We start from the raw sequence: 26,986 nt of genomic DNA on the forward strand, positions 1-26,986 counted from the left end.
AGGTTTCTTAATGACTATGTTTAAAAAATAATCGAAATTTATATACATTTAATATTTTGTTATAGAACTATATATATCACATAGATTTATAAAATAATTTTAAAATTACATGAATTTATAATTAGAAGAATTTTTTTTTATAACTAATATGTACTTTTTCGTGCAAGTTAAAAGTGTTAGATAATACTCTCTCGTAACAATTAATTGGAAAAGTAGGTCATTTGACAAATCAGGTTTTATTGTTTTATTTTTAAAAATTTATTGGATTCTAGTCATCATCTAATTTATTTTTATTATAAATCATTTTTCTTTTATGTGTAAATATCCTTTTATTAAAATAGTCTACTAGAAAATATGCATCTACATGTGAAAAACTGAAAAAATAAATAAATAAATCATAGAAAAAATTAATTGAATCTAAAGAAGATCACTAACTAAAAATGTTATTAACAACAAACAGAATAAAAGTATACAGATTAATATTTAAATAAATATTATATAATTAATTTCTAAATAAAAAAACAATACTTCGATCACTTAAACTTCCCATCTTAGGCTTCAAAATGTGTTAAAAATTTTAATCGAATGCAACTTGATGAACCATTTATAAATTAAGTCAATTACAAGAATTTTTTAATTAATTTTGACATTTAAGTAAAAAATTTATAATTTAGATCAACAGTATAAATTTTTTTCCTTTAATTTTAATATATTTCACATCACCATTTTTAAAATAATAGCACATGTTTCTGTTGAAATATAATTACGATTAATATTTAGGGTACAACATTTATGCACTAATCTTGATGCGTTTACCATTTCTTTTAAAAATAAAAATGCTGAAGTTTAGGGTTAAATACGTGTAGCTGTGAAGTACTGTAGCGTCGTCTCCTGCTACTACGGTTACAGCCTCGACGATTGGACGAGATTGCACAAGGTCCGAAGGCGTTTCAAAGAAGCGTGGGTCAGATAACCTTCCAAAAACCGCTAAAATGAAAAAGAAAGGGCTGGTCAGAGAACCTTCCTAAAAATGAAAAGAAAGGGCTGGCAAAAAGTAGGCCAAGCAAGCATCCCTATTCCCTCTCTCTAATGCTTCAGTAGAGTCCGTACGCCCATACCGGACTCATCGAACCAGGAGCGAATAATTCAATGCCTAGTGTAATATAATTATATTGTGGGTAGGTATAATGATGCCTACTGCCTTAGCGTATTTATGGATTCAGACTCTTCATACCAAGAGGACTCCAGTCTTTTTATGAGACCAACATGAAATATATTTGAAAATTATTGCACCCTAATAAGCTAGCTACTTAAGGTGTACGTGCGATGTGAATTTGAGTCCGATTTTACTTTTTTTTTTTTTTTTTTGTAATATATGCCGTAACATTTATAAAATGCAAATATTAATTTTAAAAATCTTTATTTACATTATAATTTTTCGAACTACATTCGTATAGCTATCACCGTTATTATTTTATATCCGCATATTAGTATAGTCTTTTGAGATATCTTCTACTCTTTTGGGTTTTTCTTTGGTTTTTATTATGTCATATTTTTAATAATTTTGAATATAATTTAAATTATTATTTTTTGTGTGTTTTGAATTTCTTTTAATTTTTTTAAGTCAAAAACTTTTGAAAATATATTGATTTTACTTTCTTTTTTTCTTTTTTCTTTTTTTCTTTTTTTTTCTTTTTGCCCAATTGTTATACGAAAAAGCAATACCGCAAACCAAACTCCTATAACATAACCTATACATTTTTCAAAACGACGTCATTTTAGCATTAAACACCAAAACTCATTTTCGTGAATTTATTAAATATAATATACATACCAAATAATTAAAACATATATTATACATGAAAATACTTAATACGGTTATTAACTGCATCTATATTTTCTAAAATTTTTAATCGCATCCGAATATACAAATAATAATTTTTGCTAACCGTATCTACAAGTGCGAATAATCATATTTTAAGTGATTTATATTTTTTTTATTTTATTTTCAAGTAATTGACATTTTAAATAACGAAATAAGTGTGAAAACTAACTTATTACCTCTTTAATGGATTTTTTTTTTTTTTAAACAAATAATAATCATCAGTGTTCCGACTTAGTTCCCACCCCCCCTAATGGCATATACATGCTTGCCAGAAACCACACATCCCGAAACTGACTGAATGGCCGAAGAGTCGGACAATTAAAAGGCCAATAAAAAGCATTTTTTCTTCTTCTCTAAATTCCCTTGGACTTTTAAAGACTTTTCTTTTATTTATTTATTTATTTTTGTTCAAGTCTAAATGCTAAGTGTATCTTAGTAGTTTTACCAAATTTTTCTTTATTTTGGTCATTAACTTTTTTTAAAGTACTCTCAATAGCTTCACCATTTTAGTTATCCACTATCAATATTCTATTTAAATAATAATTTTTCATATTTCTTTAATCTTTCTCTACAATCTTTTTAAAATATCTATCTTTTCTTAATAATCATATTTTTAAAATTTTGTTTTTTCTAATGGTCATATTTATAAATGCGAAAATGTAATCTCATACTAGAATTTGAGAACATTTCTATTTGAATACTAAGAAAATATAAGAATAAGTCTTACAACTAAGTAAAAAATTTATAATTTAGGTCAATTATAAAGACCAACCATGTAATTTTTTTCTTCTTTAATTTTAAGATCTTTCAGATCATCACCTTTAAAATAATGGCATATGTTTCTGTTGAAATATAATTACGATTAATATTTGGGGCACAAAATTTATGCACTAATTTTGATGTGTTCAGCGTTTCTTTTAAAAATAAAAAATAAAAATATTGGAGTTTAGGGTTAAATACGTGAAGCTGGGAAGCATTGTAGCGTCATCTCCTGATACTATGGTTACAGCCTCAACGATTGGACCTGATTGGACAAGGTCGAAAGGCGTTTCAAAGACGCGTGGGTCAGAGAACCTTCCTAAAAATGCTAAAACGAAAAAGAAAGGGCTTGTGAGAGAACCTTCCTAAAAATGCAAAGAAAGGGCTGGCAAAAAAGTATGCCAGAAGACCTTTTGAAAAGCAAGCATCCGTATTCCCTCTCTCATAATAAATTAATAAATTAAAGTTTTATTAAAATAATTATATTATTAAATAATTAAACCGTCTTTGATAATTGCTAGTACTGGACTCAGCTACTGTTACCAAAGTGTGGTTATGGGTAGGAAAGCCATCGCATGACTAATGCTTGGTAGAGTCCGTACGGCCATACCGGACTCATCAAACCAAGAGCGAATAATTCAATGCCTAGTGTAATATAATTATATTATGGGTAGGTATAATAATGACTACTGCCTTAGTGTATTTATGGGTTCAGAGTCGTCAGACCAAGAGGACTCCAGTCTTTTTATGATACCAACATGAAATATATTTGAAAATTATTGCACCCCTAATAAGCTATTTATTTATTTATTTATTTATTTTATAATATATACATTAACATTTAGAAAATGCTAATATTAATTTTAAAAATCTGTATTTAGTTACATTATAATTTTTCAAACTGCATTTGTATAATTATTATGATTATTATTTTATATTCGCATATTAGGTAATAGTGATTTGAGGTATCTTTTACTCTTTTGGGTCTTTCTTTTTTAAGTCTTTATTATGTCATATTTTAAACAATTTTGAATATAATTTAAATAATTTCTTTTTGAATTTTGAATTTGTTTTAATTTTTTTTAAGTCAAAATCTTTTGAAAATCTATTAATTTTACATTATTTTTTTTCCTTTTTGTCCAATTATTACACGAAAAAGCAATACTGCAAACCAAACTACTACAACATAACCTATACATTTTTCAAAATGACGTCATTTTGGTATTAAACACCAAAACTCCTTTTCGTATCACTACTCTATTTAAATTTTTTTTTTCATATTTCTTTAATCTTTTTCTATTATATTTTTAAAATGTTTATCTTTCCCTAATTGTCATATTTATGAATGCGGAAATATACTCTCACATTAGAATTTCATAACATTTCTGCTTGGATACTAAGAAAATATAGAAACAAACCTTACAACTAACTAAAACGATCAAATACCTCAAAAACTGTAAGATTAAAAAATATATTCAAGTTTTTTTTATCAATTTTCTCATCAACCCATTGCTCTGCGAGTCAGCAATAAGCACTACAAGGTAAAAATAAATTCAATATTCAAGTTTTTAATCAATTTTCTCATCAAGCCATTATTCAAGTATTTATAAATTCAATAAATGATTTTCAAAATAATATCATAAGAAAAAAGTAAAAATAAAAATAAATACAATTAAGAAAACATTTATTTTTGTCCTTTTTCTCATAATAATTAATTCTTTGCTGGACATAAATAATCAGCTATGCTGATTAATTAATGTCCCTTTCAACTCAAAATATTAACGAAATGCTTTTTTTCAATTTTATTTTACATTTTTTTTTTTGAAAAAAAAAGCCCTAAAGCGGTTCTCCTAAATATTTTCCCTACTAGCAGGCCACCATCTCTCTCCCTCTCGCACGCCGGTGGCAGCCCGTCCCTCTCCCCCAAATATCCCCCCCAAACTGCCGCCCCCCCTCTCGCTCCCTTTAGCTGGCTGGTCGTCCCCGTCCCTCCCGTTGTTTAAGGAATAAGAGCAAAGAGAGTAGAACTGCAGAAACAAACCTCGCCGGACATGGATTCTGCTGCCAGAGACAAAGAACGACGCCAAAGAGGAAATGGTTTCGCCGGTGAGATTTGTTTAATGGAGTGACAGCCGACGCAAGGAGATATGCTTTTCACACTTGTTTCGTGATTTAAAATGTCGATTACATAAAAATAACAGAAAAAATATATAAATCACTTCAAATACGATCCGCTATTCGCACAAATAGAGAACAAAAAGGCCAAAAGTTGATGATATTTTAAATATTAGGGTAAAAATGCTACGTTAGATTAAAAAGAAAGAAAAATGTCCTAGAAAAGTATGGAGATGATGAAGTAGATTAAGTCAGGTAGTACATTTCTTCCTCCCTTTAAATACATTTTATATTGTCAGCAAAGACTTGTAAATTTTGATTTGATTTACTATTCTGCACGCAGCTAAGTTTTACTCTGTCAACTAAACCAAAGAGGCTTTACTAATGAACATTTAATTAACAAGAAAATAAAAAATCTTAAAAAACCAAAAGTCAGCCGCTAACAAAATGTACAGAGCAACGAAACGACACAAACACAGTCATTTGGATCCATGAAATCTTCGTGGCTTAGCAATCTATGGCAAAATATAGAATAACCGGAGAATGGTGGACAAGAGCAAATCAACAAACAAACGACGAAGATGAAAAACAATCAAACAAAGAGAAACTAGAAAAGAAGTAGAGCGTACCTCTATGGAATCGCAGAGATCAAGCGAGGTGAGAAATTAGAGCGTGAAGGATGGTCGGTGCAGGGTGGCCGATCGCCAAACAGAGAACGCCGGTGAAGAACGGCTACGCCCAAACTCTAAGCACTGAACGACATGCCTGTGCTTATATGCGAGGACTCTCAACTATTTTTGTAGTGGTGAAAGGCCTATATATAATATATGGGTACGAACTACGAACATATTTAGTAATATGCCCAATCCCTGGTCTCCTACCCTGTTTAGACGCTTTGTAAATCATTTTCTCTGTAACAAAAAATAATAATAATAATAATGCTGAAAATGACAAAAGTCATGCGCCTTTGGCTGTTCTTCTCTCTGCCAGTACAGTCTACAGATATATATCCTTTACGTACGCAGGTTGTGCTTTAAAGGCACAGGTATCCCCCGTGACCTTCGCTTGTTTCGGAAGAGAAGAACACTTCATTAACGGACGCATATGGAGAGAGAAAGTAATTGTCAGTCTGCTTTTTATGCAGTAAAAATCTCTCTGCCATGGCCCATCCTTCATTGAGCTTTTCTCCCTTTTAACAATGAACGTCCTGCATGTCTTTCTCTATTCTTTCTTCTATTTTCTTATTTTCGAAAATTACTATTCCTTCTATAAGTTTCATTGTAAAATCCACGTGAACAGTACTGGGCTTGTTAGTAAATACTTTTTTCAAAAAAATAAATAATAATAAATTTCGAAATATTCTATTTTTCATCCCATATTAATTAATCATTTTTTTTGCACTTTTTATATCATATAAATTACTTTTATAACTTTATTTTTCACATTTTTTTTTTATATAAAAACAGAAAATTCAAAATTTCTTTACAATTTGTATCAAATCGATAATTCCTTACTAATATTAAAGAAATGAGAGCTTGCAGAAGACAATTGAAGAGAAAAGGAAAGAGACACTTATTATGAGTGATTTTAAAGAAAATAATTTCTTATATTTATATTACACTAGTCTAATATGACAATGACGTAACAGTCAAGGAACATGTGACAAAGCATCTCTGCTCCGTACGTGTATTTTGAAAAATAAAAAATTGCATCTCTCGCATGGCTTTGAATGCCCTTTTCTACACAAATCTTTGACATGACATTTTTCTTTTCTTTTTTCTTTTTTTAATCACGACGTACATTGAAGCATATATAAGAGTGGTCAAGACTCAGAGATCTATCGGCTGCAGAAGAGCATGTCCTAAGTGCGGTCCTGTGATCGATGGTACATTAATCCATGGATGCTTTAACTGCCACCTTCCTTACCCATTTAATGAAATGAAAAAAAGGTCGAAAATTCCAACAAAAATTTGTGAGCTATTATTATCTATCATATTTTATAAGCTATAAATATTTTTTTATTAATGCTATTAAAAATGCATGTAAGAGGCACATGTTATTTAAATAACATGTGTTTTTCACATGTCAATGAACTCATGTCAATTTTATATGTGAGTTATAAGAAATTTTTTACTAACTGGTTTGTAGGAAATTTCTCTTCTTCTTCAAATTCTAACATTTCATTCTTGAAACAAGACTTAAAAAAATAAATTGTATTAAATATGATAATTAAACAATATATATTAGAGTCATTCTTGAATATTGAATTTAATGCTAATTAAAAAAAAAAAAAACTATTTATCTCCCTTACGTGTTGATAATGGGAAAAAATCAGTAGCATTAAAAAACATCTTGCCCAACGTTTCATTCTTGAAACAAAGCATAAAACAATGGATAGCATGAAATAAAACAATCAAGCAATATTAAAGCCGGCCATTAATTAAATGCTAACAAGAGGAATATTCAATTTTTGAAATAAAGCAAAGAAATAAAACAACTAAAAATTGGAAGATTACACTCTTGTTAAAACAAATAAAGTTTATTTATTTAAAATAGTTAATTAAAAATTATTTTTCTATTTTAACTAATGACTTTTCAAATACACTGTAAATATGATTATTTATTCTTTATTTATATCCGTAGATATTTTATATTTAATTGTTTATAAATATATATAGTTTTTATATATAATTATAGTTGTCTGAAATTATGAAAAATAATAATTCAATTGAACTATAGTTAAATTTATAAAATAATAATAATAATGATTTTTGACCTCTAACCTCAAATCTGGACTAACTTTTAATAAAGTTTTACTTTTTAATATGGGCTTGAAATCAATTCACGGTTTCATTGTCAAAACATTAAATACAACCCAGGAAAAAATAAAAAATAATAAAAATATCCAAAAGCAACACTTCAAAAAAATATTTCATGCACAGTCAGGTACGAGAGATTTCGGATTTTTTGGGGGGGTAAGGGGTCTAGGCACTGTGCATGAAATATTTTTTTTTGCAGGAGTGTTGTTTTTGAGTTGAGGGTAAAATGAGAATTCAATCAACTGAAGCTTTGAAGAAGCCGACATCGGCTGCACCGTACTGACAGGGCAGAGTGCAAAAGTGGGGGAGGGGAGGGGAAGTGGGTTATTATAGGGATTAAAAGGGTGATCCTCTTCAACACATCTTTTGCATGGGCATCTACGGACTGATTTCTGCAGCTTTTTCACGGGACCTGTTAAAGCTTCTTCAGTGGGAGTCGAAGCATGGCGATGATCATTAATGGCTGCCAGGGGTCCACTGAAATATGGTCTTCTTCAGAGTGTACGGAGCTGAAGTGTGGCTGCAGGTCTTTGTTGCTTTTCAATATTCTTTCTGCAATAGCATGGGCCGCGTGGCATTCAAGGCAAAGCTCCTTTTAGATGGACCACAATCCTAGCTAGCTAACCATTTTTAGAAGTTGAACAGATGGACCACAATCCTTAAATAGAATATCGCATTTATTTTAATTTATTATCATTATTTGACTGGCATATATTTTGAAAATGGAGAGAGAAAAGGTAACGTGACGCCAGCATCTTAATGCGTCTCTTGCTCTTTTTTGAGTCTTTAAAGCGGTCTTCGGTCTTTAAAGATGGTTCCTACTACTTTTTAAATTTTTTTATGTTTATATTAATTTGGTTTGTGATATTGCTTTCTTGTGTAACGTTTGTCCAAAAAGGCCAAAAAAGAAGAAGGTGAAATTAACATATTTTCAAAAGATTTGGACTTAAAAAAAAAAAATCAAAACAAGCTCAAAAAAAAAAAAAAATTATATTAAAAATCGTTTAAAAGATGACATAATAAAGACTTAAGAAGACACAAAATACTAAAAGATGCCCCAAAAGACCATTATCTAATATGCAGTTAATGTAAATACAAATTCTAAATTTTATAAATATTACTGTATATATTCCAAAGGAAAATGTTAGATTTACAACACCAATATAACAACTGAGAAATGATACCTACACTCATTTCTCACAACAGCCCCACAACAAGCTGACGTGGCTGGTAATATTTTATTATTTTTTTGTTTTGTTTTCATTTCTTTTTGTAAAAAAATAATAAAATATTACCAACCACGTCAGTTTGTTGTGGGGCTGTTGTGAGAAATGAGTGTAGGGATCATTTCTCGTACAATAACCCCTCACATGAGGATGAGTCCCACACACTGGGACTCACTCTCATGTGAGGAGTTGTTGTGTAGTTATTGTGATGGTGTAGTACAAGAATCAAATCTTTATTCCAAATACTCTCAATAGCTAGAGCGTATCTTGCTGGAAAATGATTTTCAATGAACGAAAAATCGTCTCTTCAGAGTCTTTTTTTAATTAAAAATAAAATATAATTAAAAAATGACCTCTAATGCCACCTCTCCATCTTGCTAGTAGAGTGCAAATAAATTTCATGTTGGTCTCATAGGAAGATTGGAGTCCCTCTGTGGTCCGAAAACTCGGAACCCATAATTACACTAGGCATTATTTATACCTACCCATAATAATTATTACACTAGGCATTATTATAGGACTCCTGGCTTGATGAGTCCGGTATGACCGTACGGCCTCTAGTAGGCATTAGTCATGGCCCATTGGCCATAGCTTTCCTACCATAATTAGGACAATATTTCACTGCGATTAAATGATTTGTCATTAATTTAAATTTTGGGGTTAAACACTTATCGGTATTTATGGTTTTAAAACTCTATTTTTTGTCCCATGTATTTTAATTCATATTACAGATAGTACTTGTAATTTAGAAAAAGACGAATATAGTACTAATCAGGACCGGCTTAATATATTTTGGGATCAAAGGTGAGAATTTTGCAATGTTTTTGTGCAAGAATATTTTCCTTATGACTTGTATTTCAATAAGCTTTTTTTCATGGGCCTTTAACTATTTATTTTTCTATTGAAGTTAAAAAATTTTCAAATGAAGAGATCATACTTCTTTTAATTTTTTAAAACCGTTCCAGTTTATAATCGAGCTTCTTCTTTTTTTTTCTTTTTTTTTTTTTCTTCGTTCCAAACAAACTTATCTTTGAGGGGCCTTATTCCATTGGGAGAAAAAACTGTTTTAGCTTATGATTATGCCGTTTTTTTTTTTTTCCTAACAAACCTGTATTTGGAGGCCTTATTCCAGTTGGGGGCCTTAGGCGACCACCAAACACGTCTTATGGTTGAGCCGGCCTTGGTACCAATGTCTATTTTTCTTCCAAAATTTAATGGATTGCAACTTGTATACTCTCAAGTGTTGATGACACGTGGCACAATGTTAAAAAATAAATAACTAAAAAATGTAAGATAAATTTTTTTAAAAAATTAATGAAAATTTTTAAAAAATTGAAAAATGTGGTTTGGCCACCTATGGCCAAAAAAAATAAAATTGTGAGGGTTTTGTCCCGCCAACCCCAAGGCCAAACCCTCTATTTTTTTTTTATATATATATTTTTCTCTCTCTCTCTCTTTGGCCATTTGTAGGCTTGGCAATTTTGACACGACCCGCGAATTCGACACGAACACGATACGATTATATAGAGTTTGAGTTTATGATATAACTCGCTTATGACCCGGCAACCCGTTTATGACATACCAACCTGTTTATGACTCGTTTATGACCCATCAACCCGTTTATAACATATTTATGACGCGATAATTATACATTTTTTTTACCAAATTAGCTAACCTGATGGGTTGACACGCCAACCAAATGGGTTGACACGGCAACCCGAATTGCCAAACCTAGCCATTTGAGTAGTCGAAGCGCCCCCTCCCCACATTTTTCCCAGCCACCCCTTTTTTTTTCCCATTTTTTTTTTAAGTTTTATTATTTTCAATTATTTTTTATTAATTTTTAAATATTTTTTTATTATTATTATATTATTTACATTGTGCCACTTGTCAACGCCTGAGAGTAGATATGTGGCAATCCGTTAAATTTTGATTAGAAAAATGGATAGATGTACCATATCCATCTTGTTCGAAATCATAGGATACAAATAAAAAAATATTTTTTTTTATTTATATTACACTCTAATATAGCAAAGACGTGGCAGTCAAGGAAAAACAAATGCTTTTTGTATACTCAGAAACATGTGACTAAGCATTTCTGTTGTACGTATGCGCGCAATTTCAGCCAAATGTGAATCTTGAAAAATAAAAAATGTATCTCACATGACTTTAAATGCACAGCTTAATTAGCGTTTTCTACAAAAATTGGTGACATTTTTCTTTTTCTTTTTTAAGGACGTATATTGTAGCACAAGAAAAGGCTCAAGTTGACCGAATAAATGGAAGGTAAAGACTAAAGAGGGTTGTATAGAGATCTACCTGGGTGCACAAGACAAGAGCTTGTCCTAAGTCGGTCATGCCATGGTACTTTCCATGGATTCTTTTAACTGCCACCGTCCTTAATTACCAATTGAATGAAATGAAAAAAGGTCGAAAATTTCAACAAAAATTTGTGAGTTATTATCTATCATATTTTATAAGCAATGAATGTTTATGTGACTAAATTCCAACCATTTAATTTAAAAATAATAATAAATATTTGAGAAATTACCATACAAATAAAAAAATATATATATATTATTCCACATATAAATAGTAAAAGCGTGCTCTCTTCCAAAGACGGTCATTAGATTTTGAGTTGATGTCCTTAGTAGGCCCATAAATAGAGCAATTAGGCCGATCCATATTGGCATCAGGTCTTGCTAATTAGTTGGGTCCGTATATGATCATCATAGCAATTCTCCTTAAATGTGTTGTGACATAATATATCTTGCCTCCACCACCACTACTACTATTACTACTACCGACCTTTAATTGAGTTTCGGAGAATTGTTTCATTACCCACTCAAAAAAAGTGGATTATTGTAAATTTATCAATGTTTTCACTAGAGATCAGAAATCATTAGCCAAACTTTTATATTAGAAAACAAAAGGAAAAGAGATAGAGAAAAAAAAAAAATAGAGTACTTGAACTGGCCAAATGAGATGATTCAGAGATGTACTCTATAATACTTAATTTCCTAACCTTTATATATATATATATATATATATATCCTAGGCATGCTTCCTAACTTCTTATTCCATCATATCTTATCAAAACTTTATTCTATCTTGTGCAAATGTGGTTCAACCCAATTTTTTTCTATTGCTGTAATATTCTATTAATAAATAAGTTTATTTTCTCATTTACTTTTGATTTTGAGTCCTTAAGTTGTTGTTGGCTTGTTGCACTACCTCATAATCGATTATTCCTAATATTTGAACACCTTATTTCTCTATAGGCGGGAAAATGAAGACTGGAAAACTTGGTTCTAGACAATCACAAGGTGTATAGGGGCAATCTAGATGTATAATGAGGATTGGCTAGTCCCAATTATCTTCACATACATATATATATATATAAAAGTCGATTTGGTCATTAACTCAGTTCACTTTGGTGTCTCAAGTTCTGAACCACATCTCTCTTAAAAAAAATATCTCAATGAAATCAAGTCGGTCACTAACGGGTCAAGATTCCTTACAATTTTATTAAAATTTGAAAATTTTAAATTATGTAAATTTAAGTCATTTTATAAATTGAACGACTTAAAAAATGCTACGTATTAAAAATGTGATATGTTAACAATGTAAATTAAATATATTTTTATTAAGTTCTTACACTTTATGTAGTATAAAACTTTTGAACAAAAAACTGTATTTTGGTTTAGTAAAGAAGAAGTGCGCCTTTAAAAGTGAATAAAAAGACTTTTGGAATTTTTTTTTTTTTTTTTTTTTTTTGTTTCGTTAACATGTCATATCTTTAATATGTAACATTTTTCATGCTGTTCGATATAAAAAAACGGCTTGAATATAAATAATTTGAGAATTTAATTTTTTTTAAAAATTGTAGATGATATTAATCTGTCAGGAACTCACAGTAATCACCCTAACGTACATGGATGTGTTTATTTGGCCAAATTAGAGTCTAAATCCGCATGCATATTGAAAGACGTGTAAAAATAATGCAAAATTGGGTGAATTAATTGCTTAACTTCCCAACATATATTGTGATTCTACGCTAGCATGGGAAGATATTGAATTTTCTTTGTAAATATTCTTTGACCACGCTCTGTCAATGCGTGCCACCATCCTTTCTCTGATCGCTGTTGCTGGCTTGCTGCATGTTGTTTAATTTTATTTTTGTTTTTGTTTTTTATTATTATTATTATTATTATTATTATTACTATTTTAATTTTATGTTGTTTTTTGTTTTGAGTTTATGTTTCCTTGTATTTTTTTGGTCTTAACCAGTTGGTCATGCTCTCTTTTTTGGTCTCTACTTTGGACTTAGACAGAGCATTTACTGCTTCAAGCTTCTTCCAGTAACTGTTGCTATTTCTAAGTGGGTATGCAAATAAGTTTTGTTTAATTTGTGACTCTTTTACTTCTGTACTCCATCATGCAACTCCTTAATTAAGAGGAGGGTCACTTCTTTAATCCATTTCTTACTTTTGTTTGTATGATCTACAAAGTTTTCTTTTGAATTTAGTTTGTTGTTAGAGAGTCCATCCATTTTTCTGTTTTTGGTTACCAAACTCTCTCTTCCTTTCAAATAGGAGTGGTAAGGATCCTACCATGAACCTACATTTTTTTCTTAATTAATTAGGAAAATAAAATCTAGGTGGCGTGGAAGATTTAAGTTGAAATCTAACATTAAGCGGAGATAGTACTGCTTCTGGAAAATTTCGAAAGACTTCTTAAAATATTTGAAAATTTAAATCCATTTCATGAAATTTCCCAATTTATCTATTAAACCAAACGGCTGCATGCAAGACAAAATATAACATTAAATTCTGGCAATAGTATTTTATTCTTATATATTGGACTTTGAAATAAAGGCTTTTCCAAAATGGGTAACTGCAATTAGTGACTCATATATTATTTGATTTAGCATAAATATGAAGAATATTTGAACTCATGAAAAACTTCGCAGACAAAATCTCAAACATAAAAAATAAAAAAATAAAAAAAAATGCGTCGAAAAAGAAAAAAAAAAAAAAAAAAGAAGAACGAAAAAGCATTCAATGGCCGGATTTTGCGCTACGTATGTGTAGGCTTTTCTCCCACAAAAAAAAATGTGACAGACTTTTTATCGAAGCTCATTTCATTTTTGCTTAATTTGCTTTTCTCTCACAAAAAAAAAAAAAAGTCTTATTCCATAGATCTTCCAAGCATATAGAGTACAACTTTTCAGAAATTATAAAAACATATTTCAAAATTATACATAGCTGATATTCACTAACCTCTTTTTTGCAGTATAAACCAGTATTAACATGGTAGTTTCAAACCTAAACTGGCCAATACTAGCGAGAATGTGTTGTTATATATTTACTCGATCGATCTCCACATTCTATTAATTAAGAGCCAGTTGATCTGCTATTTCGCACAATTTAGAAGGGCAATCAGACCCCAGCCTTGCTTTCCTAATATTACACCTCGAAAAATATTAGGTGTACGTGAACGTGTTATTATATATTTAATCTCCACATTCTGCATGTTGAGATCTAGGTTTACTATTTCCCACAATTTAGAAAGGTATCGATCAGGCCCTAAATCGACCTCCCTTTCCTAATTTTACACCTTGCAAATATTAGGATTAAGGCTCCTGGCCTCCCTTTACAGATCTAAATTTCTCATTCATACATAAAAGAATAGAAAAGATCATTGCTGGCACCCTAGGACAAGGTGCCACCAAACATTAACAACAAAACAAAACATGCATATAAAAAAACGTACTCTCAAGTTTCAAAATAACTGCAAATTAAACATTATCAATAGTTAACAATAAAATTCCAGTTTCATTAAATCAATGGCAATGAACTCATTGGCACAAAAATTCAAAGCTGAGTATGTTTAGGCATTGGCCGTCCAGGAGGGATAAGGTTTCTTTTCATTTCATTTTCTATATGCTTGTGGCTTCTAACTTCAGCTCCATGTGATATGTTTAATTAATATGTTTATTAGATGGCCCATTAGTTTTTTTGGATCTTGAAGATTCATCTCTCCACTCGTGTCAGACAAGAATCAAATTATTGAAGCATTCGGACATGAATTAGCAACAAATTAATTAAACAATCATGGTAAATAATTTTTTTTATTTTTTTAATTATTTTTAAAAAAGTAGGTAATTTTTGGAAAATGCATCCCTCCCTCCCTCCCTCCCTCCCTCTCTGAAGTTAGTGTCACTTTTTAGAAACTAAAGAAATTATATTGAGCTTGGGCCAGAAAATGATGGCGCGGACAGATCAATGAAAACCCTCAAGAGAGAAAATGATGGAGGATGAACCATTGGAGAGGGGACGAAGATAGAGGCATTAAAGCTGAGAGAAAGTCGAGAGGGTATCTTCTATAGAGATTTTTACTGCCGGGAAATATTAATCCAGGGCTCCGGGGTTTAATTTTAATATAATCACTCCTTTCATAGACACAGGAAGAGGGGACTGAATGCAAGACAAAAGATTTGATTTTGGGGGCAGATGGTTCTCCACACATAAAACATTTCTCCGTTTTAGACTACTAAAAGTAAAAGGGAAATGCTTGGGTACTCACCGGGATCCCACCATTGCATAAGTGGACCAATGATATGAGAGATAATAAAGAGAGTGTTGTGAGACCCACATTTTTTTAACATCATTGATCCACATATGTAATTAAGGGTGGGATTGGAGTGGAATCCCAGTGGGTACCCAATCATTTCATTTGGGTTGGAGCATTCACATCAATTTCTCTAAAGGGAATCTGTTCCCCCTCCACAACAGCTTCCCTAAAATTTTCGTTTCCTTGGGAAGTGAATAGTGATTTCCAATGCATTGGGAAAAACTATTCACTTTTCATTCAATTGTTTATTCGAAAAATATATTCTTTCTATCCTACTTTATCTTCTTTTTCCTACTTTTAATTAAAGTAAAAGCTAAAAAACAATACTTTAATGATATAGGAAAAAATAAAGGGAAACTGCTGTGTGGTGTTTTTTGATAGGGAAGTAAAAAGTAGTTCTGTTTCCTATATTTAGAGAAAATGGTTAGGAAACTACTGAGAATGCTCTTAAATAAGCCGGTCTCACAAGTATCCTACCCTATGTTGTGCGGAGTAGGTGGACTCGTAATCCTTTTTATGTGGAATGCTTAAATTGCATTGCAATTAGAACATTTCAATTATATGGGATCTTAATTAATCTCCCAACTGGATCAAGTGTTTGAATTGCTTTCAATTTGTATGGATTAAGACTAGTCGTTATACTTATTTTATATTGGTTGATGAGGTGAGTTTTAAGTAACTTTTTGTTTTTTTATTGAGTGATTGATATAAGAAACCAGTTAAAAATAAGTTACGTTAATCAATATGAAATAAGTACAAAGAATTGCATTACTCGTTTGGATAGGCAATTATAACCGTATGATTTTTTTTTTTTTTTAAAGAGTATTTTTGTCTTAACAAATTCATTAGGAATTTGGTGTTTTATTTGTAACAGAAGTCCTTATAATTAATCAGGAATTGTGGCCTCTGGACTTCTTTCCAGATGGATTCCTTTTCTTCTTCTTCTTCTTCTTTTCTTTTTTTTTTTTTTTCTTTTTTTTTTTTCACGCTATTTTCTCCACTTTTAATTGGACGCTCAAAATTGAAAATATAGGCGATTCTTGATCAGCGTACTGAAATCAATATTAAAGAAAATATCGATCTATGAAATGTGCGCTAATCCACTTCAAAATACATAAATACTTGAGAGAGAAGAGAGAAGTGCATGGACAAGCTCGCTGTCATGAATCATGATATATAAATTACTATAAGCGGGAGGCGTTTAAATTGACTGGGAAGTAGGATACTACAATCGGAGCTCTTGAAGATTTTGATTTGCATTTAGGTTTATCTGAAAAACATTCTTTTGTACTGGAGTCCGACCCTCCCACAATATCATTGGAGACCGGAGGCGACGAGAAGCATGTCTTGAAACAACTGAACAAGGCTGAGAAACAAGCCATGATGTTGTCTCTTCGATCCTTCTGTTGAAACCTTTTAGCTTGGTGAAGACCCTTAATTAGCTGATCAACAAGGTGAGGTATTGGAAATGATCAAAGGAAGATAGTGATATATATAAGGGTTCGATTGGCTTGCAGAGGAAGGAGAAGAGCAAGTAAAGCATATTATTATTTTAATTATATTAATATATAATGGTGTATTAGAGATGAGAGTGAGTCCAAATGCTTGGAGACCACGGGGAAGACTAAGTTTAATTAGCAGTTTCCTTGAAGCTTCTCTTGATTTTGAAGCTTGCCTTTTGACCACAGCTCCGCAGCCCACAAAAAATAGAGAAATAATCATTCATTTCCTTCTTCTATCTTTTCTTTTCTTCTTCTTCGTTTTCTTTTCTTTTCTTTTCTTTTTTTTTTTTCCTAAAAATAAAAAATAAAAAAATTACTAGTAGATCTGTAAGGTTCATGTAAATCCTTCATATGAGCCTCATAAATCTAAGGGAAATGATAGGCAGGGGACACTCATCCGTCCCCTGTCCTACATATAATAATAAAATAAAAGATTATATAAACAAAAAGTGAAAATCAGAAAGAATAAATGAAAAAAAATATATAATATATTATTTTATTATTATATGTAGGATAGGGGACGGATGAGTGTCCATTGCCTATCATTTCCCTAAATCTAATGATGATTTTCAAAAGTGAAAGGATAAGCAAGGGGAGGATATATGTATAGTACATTTCTTAAAAATAATGTCCTATTATCAAATAAGTAATCTCATCTTATATGGGACTATCCTATTTTCAAGTTGTACAGAAATATCTATCGATGAGAATGTACGTAACTTTAGAGTTACCGTTTAGCATTATAATTTTACAAATTAAAAAAAAGTGATTTTAAACCAAAAATCGCAGAAAATGTTTAGTTTGAAAATGAATTTTTAAAATTGCGATTTGAAAACGTATAAAAATTTGTATTTTCAAATCGCATGTAAAGTGAGTGCATTTTTAAAAACGTATGCTTTTAAAGACTAAACTGTAATTTTACCAAATATTTAATTGTATTTTTAAAAATCATGTTTTGAATTAACACGTATTAAAATTCCTATTTTTTAATAGTGCCTTTTGAAATCAAACCCTAATGACCCTTAGTCTCTTAGTAACGATGGTTTGCATGTTAAGTTTCTAATATACGCCTCCTTTTTCTTTAGACTTGACTATGAGGCCAGGTCATGTCTGGGTGCTTAATTCAAACCTGTCTTTCTCCCATAACCAAAAACTAGTTGCAAAAATTCCTAGAGGGCAATTGTGTTTTATTAGATAGTTTTTTTTTTTTTTTTTTTTTTTTTTTTTTTTTTTTTTTTTTAAAGTAATAATGTTCTTTTTTTGAGAGCAAGTAATAATGTTCTAAGGTTATAATAGGTGATGTTGGATCCTTGGTCCACTCCCTCATTTGGGCCGCTGAACACACGGCCCACTGAGGTGAGAATACTCTTGGATGTTTGACAATGATTATGGTGATCGGTGACCCATTAATTGATAATATTGTTTGAAAGAGTATATATATGGATGGGCCGATGGGCCGGTAGTATTTTGTTGCTTGTTTAAGCTTAGATTATTATTGTTTCTTATTATGAATTTGTGAAGCATGTGTTGCAATTTGAGTCGTGTTTGTTTCTCAATGTTCTTTTTTCTCAATGTGTGGTGTGGTTGAAAAATTATGGTCAATTGAAATTAATTTTCAAGTCAACAACAAATTTTTCACTAAAAAAGAATTTGGCTTACGCCTCTTAACGTGTATAAGCTAATTTTTTTTTTTTTCAAAAAAAAAAAAAAGAGAAATTTTATTTATTATTCTCACATCTTTCTCTTATCCTTATGTTTTAAAAATTAATAATTAGATCTGTATTATCCACACTTTCATTTATATTGCCACCTCTCTCTTCCTCAATTGAAGCACAACCCACTCTCCTTTAACAACACATTCCTTCGCTTCGCTTGTTGCTCATCAATTCCCTTTTCCCATCATGGCATCATAACATCCCCTCCTCCCCATCCTTGCCTTGCATTCCCCCCACCACAACTTTCCCTGGCCCCCCCCAAAAAAAATCCTCTCTTTTTGTCCCCTCCAGATCATTTGAGGATTTTTTTTTTTAATTAATTAAGAATTATGGGGGTTTTTTTTTTTAGGAAGTTTTGATGATAGTATTTAACATTGTCAAAGTAAATTTAAGTGGTTTTCGGATGGTTTTGAATCAAGTGAGAACAATATTTTTTGTACCAACCAAATTAAATAAGAGAAGATATATATATATTTTTTCATTTTTTTTCTTAGACCCAGCCAAAACTGAAAAATTAATGATTTTTTGCAAAAAGGAAAAAAAATCCCCTCAGAATTCATTTTACATTGAAACAAACACAACCTTCAATGTTTTAGTCAATTACAAATCTGATATGTTTGTATGCTTAAATGCTAATCGAGGTCTTAGAGATTTTTCAAGTTGAGGCTCAAACTTTATGCTTTCTGGATCTACTTTCAAATACAAACGGTAAGGAACAAAAGAAAAAGAAAAAGAAAAAAGAAGGATCAATAATCGAGACAGATTTTAGTAATGTATGAAGCTAGCTTATTGTGTCTATATATACGAAATTTGTCCCACTAATTCCTTCTTATGTCCGTAATAATAATGTGCTTGTGTAAGGAAATGTAATATATATTATGTCTCCAAATTAATTAATCACCTATCAGAAATTAAACCAAATTAATAATATATAACCAAAAACAAAACATAATCGAAAGCTAGTGCTGTTTCACCATTAATTAAGCATACAAATGATTAACCTTCTAATCGATTAATTTACAAATTCCCATATATCCCAAATGGGAAAAAAAAAAAAAAAATTGTCATTAGCTGCAACAATTACATTAAAGTTTAAACAACCGGAAGTTGACTCAAACACCCCTCCTTCCGGAGTCAGACTTTGTCAGAGATCGAAGTCTCACCAAGAACTTCACCTTCTTCTCTCCCCAGTTGGTGCACGCTTCTTTCCTCTTCTTCTCCCAGTTCTCGGGCGAGGACGACCCCACCATCAACACGCTCTCCGGTGACCTTGTTGCCACATCATCACACTCCCCTTGGGCCCCACCCCCAAGTATCATCTTGGCCTGCATGGCCGACACGACCTCCCTCAAGGCCACGTCAGCATTGGCCCTGTTCCTGAGCAGGATCTCACCGATCTGGGCTGGCGTGAGGGCCCCACCGGAGGCCAGGCAGTTCTCGACGGCGTCGAACAAGGGGTGGGATTGGAGGCTGAGGTAGTTGCTGACAAGGGACTTGAAGGCGTGGATGCCACACGTTCCGAGATACACGTGGACGTCCATCCTCCCACACCTGACCAGCGCTGGGTCCACGTTGTCCCTGTGGTTGGTCGTGAACACTATGATCCTCTCCTCCCCACAGCTCGACCACAGCCCGTCCGTGAAGTTCAGGAGCCCCGACAACGTCACCCGCCCCTTCTCACCCTCTTCTCCCTCTGCCCGTGCTCCCATCTCTGATCTCCTTCCCCTCCTCTTCGACGACACAGTTTTCGTTTGCGTTCTATCTGCGGTCAGGTCCATCGTGCAGTCGATGTCCTCGATGACGATGATCGACCGGTTCGTGGTCTGTATAAGCAGCGCTCTCAGCTCCGAGTTATCGGACACCTTGGTGAGCTCCAGGTCGTACACGTCGTAGCAGAGATAGTTAGCCATGGCTGCGATTAAGCTCGATTTGCCAGACCCAGGTGGACCGTACAGCAAGTATCCTCGTTTCCACGCGCGTCCGACTCTGTGATAGAACTCTCTGCCATTGGCGAATGCGGTCAGGTCCTCGGTGATCTGCTTCTTTAGCTCAGGCTCCAGGGCCAGGGTCTCGAACGTGGAAGGGTGGCGGAAGGGGACGGAGACCCAGCCAGACTCGAAGGAGCCGTGGCCATTGTTGGTGAAGAGCCTGCGCTCGCGGGAGACCCGTTCGAACGCCTCGGCTCGTGATGTCACGTGGTCGAGATAAGGCAAGAGCAGTGCCTGGCGGTGGCGCTTGGGGAGCTTGAGAGTGAAGCTTCGCTTCTCTTCCAGAGAGTCCTGGACGGTCTCGACGTGGTGCGTCCAGGAGAGTGCATGGCCTGAAAAGGTGTCGTGGACTGTGTGGTTGGGCGCGACGGTGAAGGAAATGCGGTTGGAGGACTTGGAGCGAGAGAGGGTGAGGCGGCGACACGTGGAGGCGGAGGGGTTGACGGAGTTGAGGTAGAGGTTGACGTGGCGGTAGAGGTCGTTGACGTCGACGCCGCAATAGCCGTTGAACTCCGGGATCTCGAAGTAGGAGTAGGGGGTGAGGAGGTCCTGAAGGGACTCGTAAAAGGAGTGGAGGAGGGAGAGGAGCTGAGACGGCAAGACGTTTTGGAGGACAGTGAGAAGGCCCAAAAAAGACCACAACTGCGACAATATCTCCATGTTAATTAGTTAAGAATATCTTTGTCTTGTGTTGTTTTGTTTTTGGCTCTATCAACTTTGTTGGATGGCTTCATTTAGGGTTTATATATATATAGGGAGAAGTAGAAGAAGAAGACAAAGTTGAGGAGATCGATGGTACTGGTGGTGAATGGTGATGGCCGGGTCAGGGTGAGTGCCCACACAGCCGTGCCATGTAAAACTAAAAGGGGAAAGATGATGCATGTAGAGGGCAAAAGACACTGTTCGGGGGCTGAAAAAAGCAGCAGCTAGCGGCAAAGAAAAAAATAAAGCTAAAGATGAAGCTGGCCACTGTTGTACTAGTCTTCTTTTGCTTTTCTTCCTAGAGGGAGGACGATTCCACGCCCACTTTTACAAACCCTATCTATATGCCGCGGGGTGAAAATAACTAAATAATACATTTATTCGATCTAGTCATGATCATTCTCACCTTTGGTTTCAAACACTTGTTCATTAACTAATTAGTTTCATGCTTATATATAACTCATAATCGGTTTTTCTTAATCAATTAATATGGTAGCTAGGGCAACTTCATAACGCATTGTGAGCATATATTCTACGCGGCTTTAGTAGCAAAGTTATAAGAAAGAGCAGTGGGTAACGGCTACAGTGGTGGTGGAGGCAGCAAACAGCCGCGCGCGAGCATGCAAGCACACGAGAGTCGAGACACAAGTCACAAGTCACAAGCGGCTTTTGCTTTTGCATGTTTCCTTCTTTCCAAATTACCTTTATCTTTTTCTCTTCTTGTAATTTGGGTTCTTTTCAGAGGTCAGAGAATGTTCTTGTCAATTATTATGCTCATCATCACCGGATATTGGCATGATTATGATATGATATATATATCATGCTGACGAGATTACACATCTTACTTACTGTTCCCAAGCTGTAGCCGGCCCCCCAACCGTTAATCTCGGTGTTTGATATATAATAAAGATCACAAGTGTCAAATATTAATTAACTGAATATAAGTTATTAGTTTTTAGACATACAATAGCTTTAACATTTTCATACAACTTTTGTATAATTTTAATATTATTTTTATAAAAAAAAAAAAATCAAACATTAGATATGTAGAATTCATAAGTAGTAAAACAGATCTAATAATTAGTTTGAAAAAAAAAAATTGTTGAAGTTATACGGGAGTTGTGTCAATGGTTGTACAACAATTATTTCTCTTGTTTTAATTATTAGTTTATGTTTCTAAGATAAATGATGATTTTATAGAGACATGATAGTTTACAACTTTTGTACAACTCCAACAATTTTTTTTTTTTTATTTATTTAAAATCAACAATTGGATATGTAGGACCTACATATAGGAAAACTGATTCAATGGTTAATTTGAAAAAAAGAAGAGTGATTGATGCACATCAATTTTATGCAAAGATCACTTCTCTTGAAAAAAAAGTTATTAGAGTTATACAAGAGTTGTGTTAAGAGTTGTATGACAATCATTTTTCGATTTTATTTGATGTCGGACTAGGCCGTGAGCTCGATATTTAAAGGTTGCACAATTCACTTGTTGAGGAGTAAGTTGGAGTCCACACTTGAGAAAAAATGTTAGAATATTATAACATTAATTAGAGGCCTTCTATTCCTCTAACTCTTGTCCATCTCTTGTCTAATTCTTTTTTAAATCTACCATTAAGTCTGTAGATCAATTTGAAAAAAATACGAATAGAATTGAATGAAAGATGGAGAGGATAAGAAAAAATAGCATTTCTCTATTATTTATTATCTACCGAAGCTTTAGTGATTTATTAATAAACAACATATTCCAAGATTTTTTATTTTATATATGTATAATTAAGATGCTTCATTTCTTCAAGCTTTTATAGACTCTAGGTGGAGGTAGAGCCTAGTGGTAAAGGGAGGGGAATTTAGGACCACAATCTTTATTTGATGCAGCTTATGCTACACTTCGTTGAGCTCTAAGCTAGAAACTAAAGTTGAAGAAAAATAAGATCCTTTATAACCAAAAAAATATGATTTTTACGTGAAAGTGTAGTTGGGAAAGTACCTAAGAAAAAATTGGAGCCTTTGAGAATTGTTTGGCAACAATTTTAGGTCCATTATTCTAAAACAATTATTAGAAAGAAACACTAGCACGCATGCTTGTATGACTGAGGATGATTACTTTAATTTGTTGGAATAATATTATCTCTCTAATTTTTTTTTTCCTCTCCATCCCCAATTTTAAATTAACATTTATTTTAAAAATTTAAGTTAATAAAAAATTATTAATTTAATCATTTAATTAATATTTCAATACCTTGCGTCCATACGTACCAAGTTATTATATATTAGAGGACGGAAATGCTCCTATCAACCGATCGATCCCCTAAAAGTCTTTAATGTTTTTAAGATTGTTGGGCCAGACTATGAGATTTATTGAAAAGTAAAGAGAAAATTGAGAGAAAATAAAACACAAAAAATTTACATGGTTTCCCAGCATGCCTACGTCCACATATGCCAGTGGCTACACTAATACATTGAAATTCTCAATATATTATTTGCATGCCGTCTGTGAAGTTGTAACACACACACACACACATATATATATATATATATATATATATATATATATATATATATATATATATATATATATATATATATATATATATATTTATTTTAGCTGATCGAAAGCTAGTATTGCCTCCTTTTTCTAGCTAGCTTCTCTCTTTTTTTCCTTTTCTTTTGGTGGTTTAGAGGGAAGGGAGGATAATATACTTTTGCTTTCCGCCACTTGCAAATTATCATCTTTACAGGAGTAGTGCTGCTTTTAAAACAAAGTTAATTTACACTTCTTTTACAAAAATTTCGTGAAAAAAATTCTTTCAAGAAAGTGACCCCTTAGCCACCGTCAGATCAATATGATCCAACGGGGCGCCTTATTCTTTGATTATGCATTTAGTTTCTCGATCTTGAAATTGTGTAGCTCTCAAAGAGGTTGAAATCTGATAAAGAAAAATATAGCAAAAGTAAAATTAAGATATATAGAAAGGAGAGGAGGTTTAGGTTTGACATGGAAAGCCACGAGTGTAGGTCAGCCTTGCGAGAAAGCTGAGTTGCCATGCACGTGATCCTTCAGATCAAGGAGCTGGAATCACGAATAAAGCCCAAAAGATCGAGGCTCCTACCAGAATGTCAAAGATCAAACGGCTCAGATTCTGTCTCATTGTACAGCACTAGACAATTTGTTGGTGCATATTAATACTTAATTAATAGTTGGACTTAATTCATGATCATCAAGAATATATATAAAATCACCGTAAAAAATAAATAAAAATGTATTGATACAAAATCATGGGAATGCAGCTTGATTTCAAAAATTATAAAATAAAATTACCGATTAACTGTTTTGATACTATGTTAAATTATTGGTTAATGAATTTAAATATTTTAATAGAAATGAATGAAAAAAAAAAAAAAAAAAAAGGAGGAAAAAATGGACAGGTTGCATTGGTAGCAGCAAGAAAAAAAAGATGATAGGATTTTAGGTTAATTATAAGCAATTACAGGAAACTTTGTTTGCTACGAGGCTACAATTAATTAACGAACAGCCAGTCAAAAGAGGTTAGTTGGTTGGGGTGTCTTGATCAGTCTTCTCGACATGGTCAGGGAGCTTGAAGTGGAGCCAGTACATATGTGAATAAAGCATTGGAATTGATTCTACTTTAATTTAAGCTTTCCGCTTTTTACACTTTTTGTGGAGGAGGAGAAGGAAAAAGTAACTCGAGAAACTTTGGATGGATGGGCACTTTATCTACAACTACGTACATCCATGATTTGTGAGCTGAAAATGAGTGTAGCCTAGCTAGTGTTGGGGACGACTCTTTTGAGTTAATATGTCTTGTGTGATGCGATTTTGAATGCTATAAAAAGTTTTGAATTTATTCACTAAACACTAATTAATTTTCAAACGAGATGGTCAAATGCCCGATTCAACCGCAAGAAAACCAAAAAAAAAAAGATGGGTTGGGAGCATGAAAGATGTGTATAAAAAAAACTTTATCCAAATACTTCCCCAACCCAAAAGAAATAAAGAATGGGACAATAGAATTTGTTGTTACTCTTAGGGTTGCAAGCATTCAAGTTAATGTAAACAACAACAACACCACCCAAAAAAAATAAAAAAAAATGGTCCACCTTCTTTCCTCTACATGATTTAATTTGTGGCTCATGTGGCAAGATTGGAAAAAGAAAAAGTAAAAAAGAGGTAGTTGGACCCCGAGCTAGGCTCACCTACGTACCATATATCCGGCCAAACTCCAAAAACCCTTTCAGACCGCTGCCATTTGAACCCAATCCCCAAAGTCCCCAAAAGGGGCCCAAACACCAATTTTCATATATGGTCCCAAGCTATTGCTACTGGGCACCTAAATTTGCAGACAGGGAAAATTCTAGGGCCAGAAACTTAGAATTTCCCACATGCCCAAGAAGCCCAATCTGCTCACAAGGACGAATTGATCTCATTTCGTTTTTGGTTCATCAATCGCAGACTAATCCCAGACCGAAGGCAAGAAGTTTCGGACAACCTGAAATTTAGAGGTCCATTAGAGTAGTTTAATTTAGAGTTTACAGATTAGAGTTTAGGATCGGACACCTATTAGGGCTGTCCATAAATCTGTCCCAATAAAATCAGCTCAAATACCTTCTTACATGTAGGGTCGAGAATTAGATAACTTGGTAACAGAATAGCCATTTTTGTATTTCGCACTAGTACAGTTGGTAAAATTTGAATTTTCACTGACTTTTTTTTGGCAATCAACATTTTCATCACCGATCGATATGTTAGTTACGATAACGGTTGGTAATGTCGGGCATGAGCAGTAGAGAAATCAAAGAGAAATTGAGACAGAAAGGATGAGGGTTTGAGAAATGGGAGGCTTCAAGCCATCTCAAAACGACATCGTTTTGAAAGATAAAAACAATGCCGTTTTAGATTATTATCTATTATTAATAAGTAATCATTTAAAACTGTGTTGTTTTGGCAGATAAAAACGATGTCGTTTCAATATTTTATTGTAATCTCGGTAATGTTGGGTTAGTTTTGATTGAGATACCGGCTTCTTAAAACCTATTCCACCTACCAAGTCGATCGGCTTTGTTAAAAGATCGGCTTTGTTAAAAATGGAAAAAGTCTACCTCCTACTTGCAGCTGGTTAGACGGTGTCGTCGGTTCTCGGCCCGCAGGCCGGTAGTGGGTGTTTTGTTTGCACATGCCTACTTACATGACTTACCCATACACATGTAATAAGCAGGCTCTCATTGGATTCGAGATCCATCTGGTCCAACGCTTTGACATCATTACCAGAATTAGCTGAAATATGAGACCACATGATGTTTGACACTCAACTTTTCATAAAGAAAGTCTCAACAAGTAACTATCAAGAAATAAAGTCCTTTTCCTTCAAAGATTCCGAGCATCAGTTCACAACCTAACAAATATTTGCTTGTACCCATGACGACGAATATATATTAATTAGTCGTGGCACACATTTTATGACCGTTAAATAGGTGGGGCTCGATCAATTTGGACAAATCAAAGTCACAGGGTTGAAAGGATTATTATAAATTAGTTAATTAATTTAGGTTCACATACAGAAAACCTTCGGAGATTTTTTTATGATTTTTTTGTAAATTTGGGCCTTTTATCG

General features: G+C 33.1%; 1 protein-coding gene across 1 annotated transcript; it reads right to left on the reverse strand.

The window, feature by feature from the left end:
- Nucleotides 1-19,564: 19,564 nt before the first annotated feature.
- Nucleotides 19,565-21,493, reverse strand: LOC133880069 (AAA-ATPase At5g57480-like). Its single transcript, XM_062318944.1, has one exon. It carries the CDS (start codon nt 21,303-21,305, stop codon nt 19,770-19,772), a length of 1,536 nt encoding a protein of 511 aa, XP_062174928.1. The 5' UTR covers nt 21,306-21,493; the 3' UTR covers nt 19,565-19,769.
- Nucleotides 21,494-26,986: the final 5,493 nt, after the last annotated feature.

Source organism: Alnus glutinosa, chromosome 10, assembly GCF_958979055.1.
Source record: "Alnus glutinosa chromosome 10, dhAlnGlut1.1, whole genome shotgun sequence".
Lineage (NCBI taxonomy): Eukaryota > Viridiplantae > Streptophyta > Magnoliopsida > Fagales > Betulaceae > Alnus > Alnus glutinosa.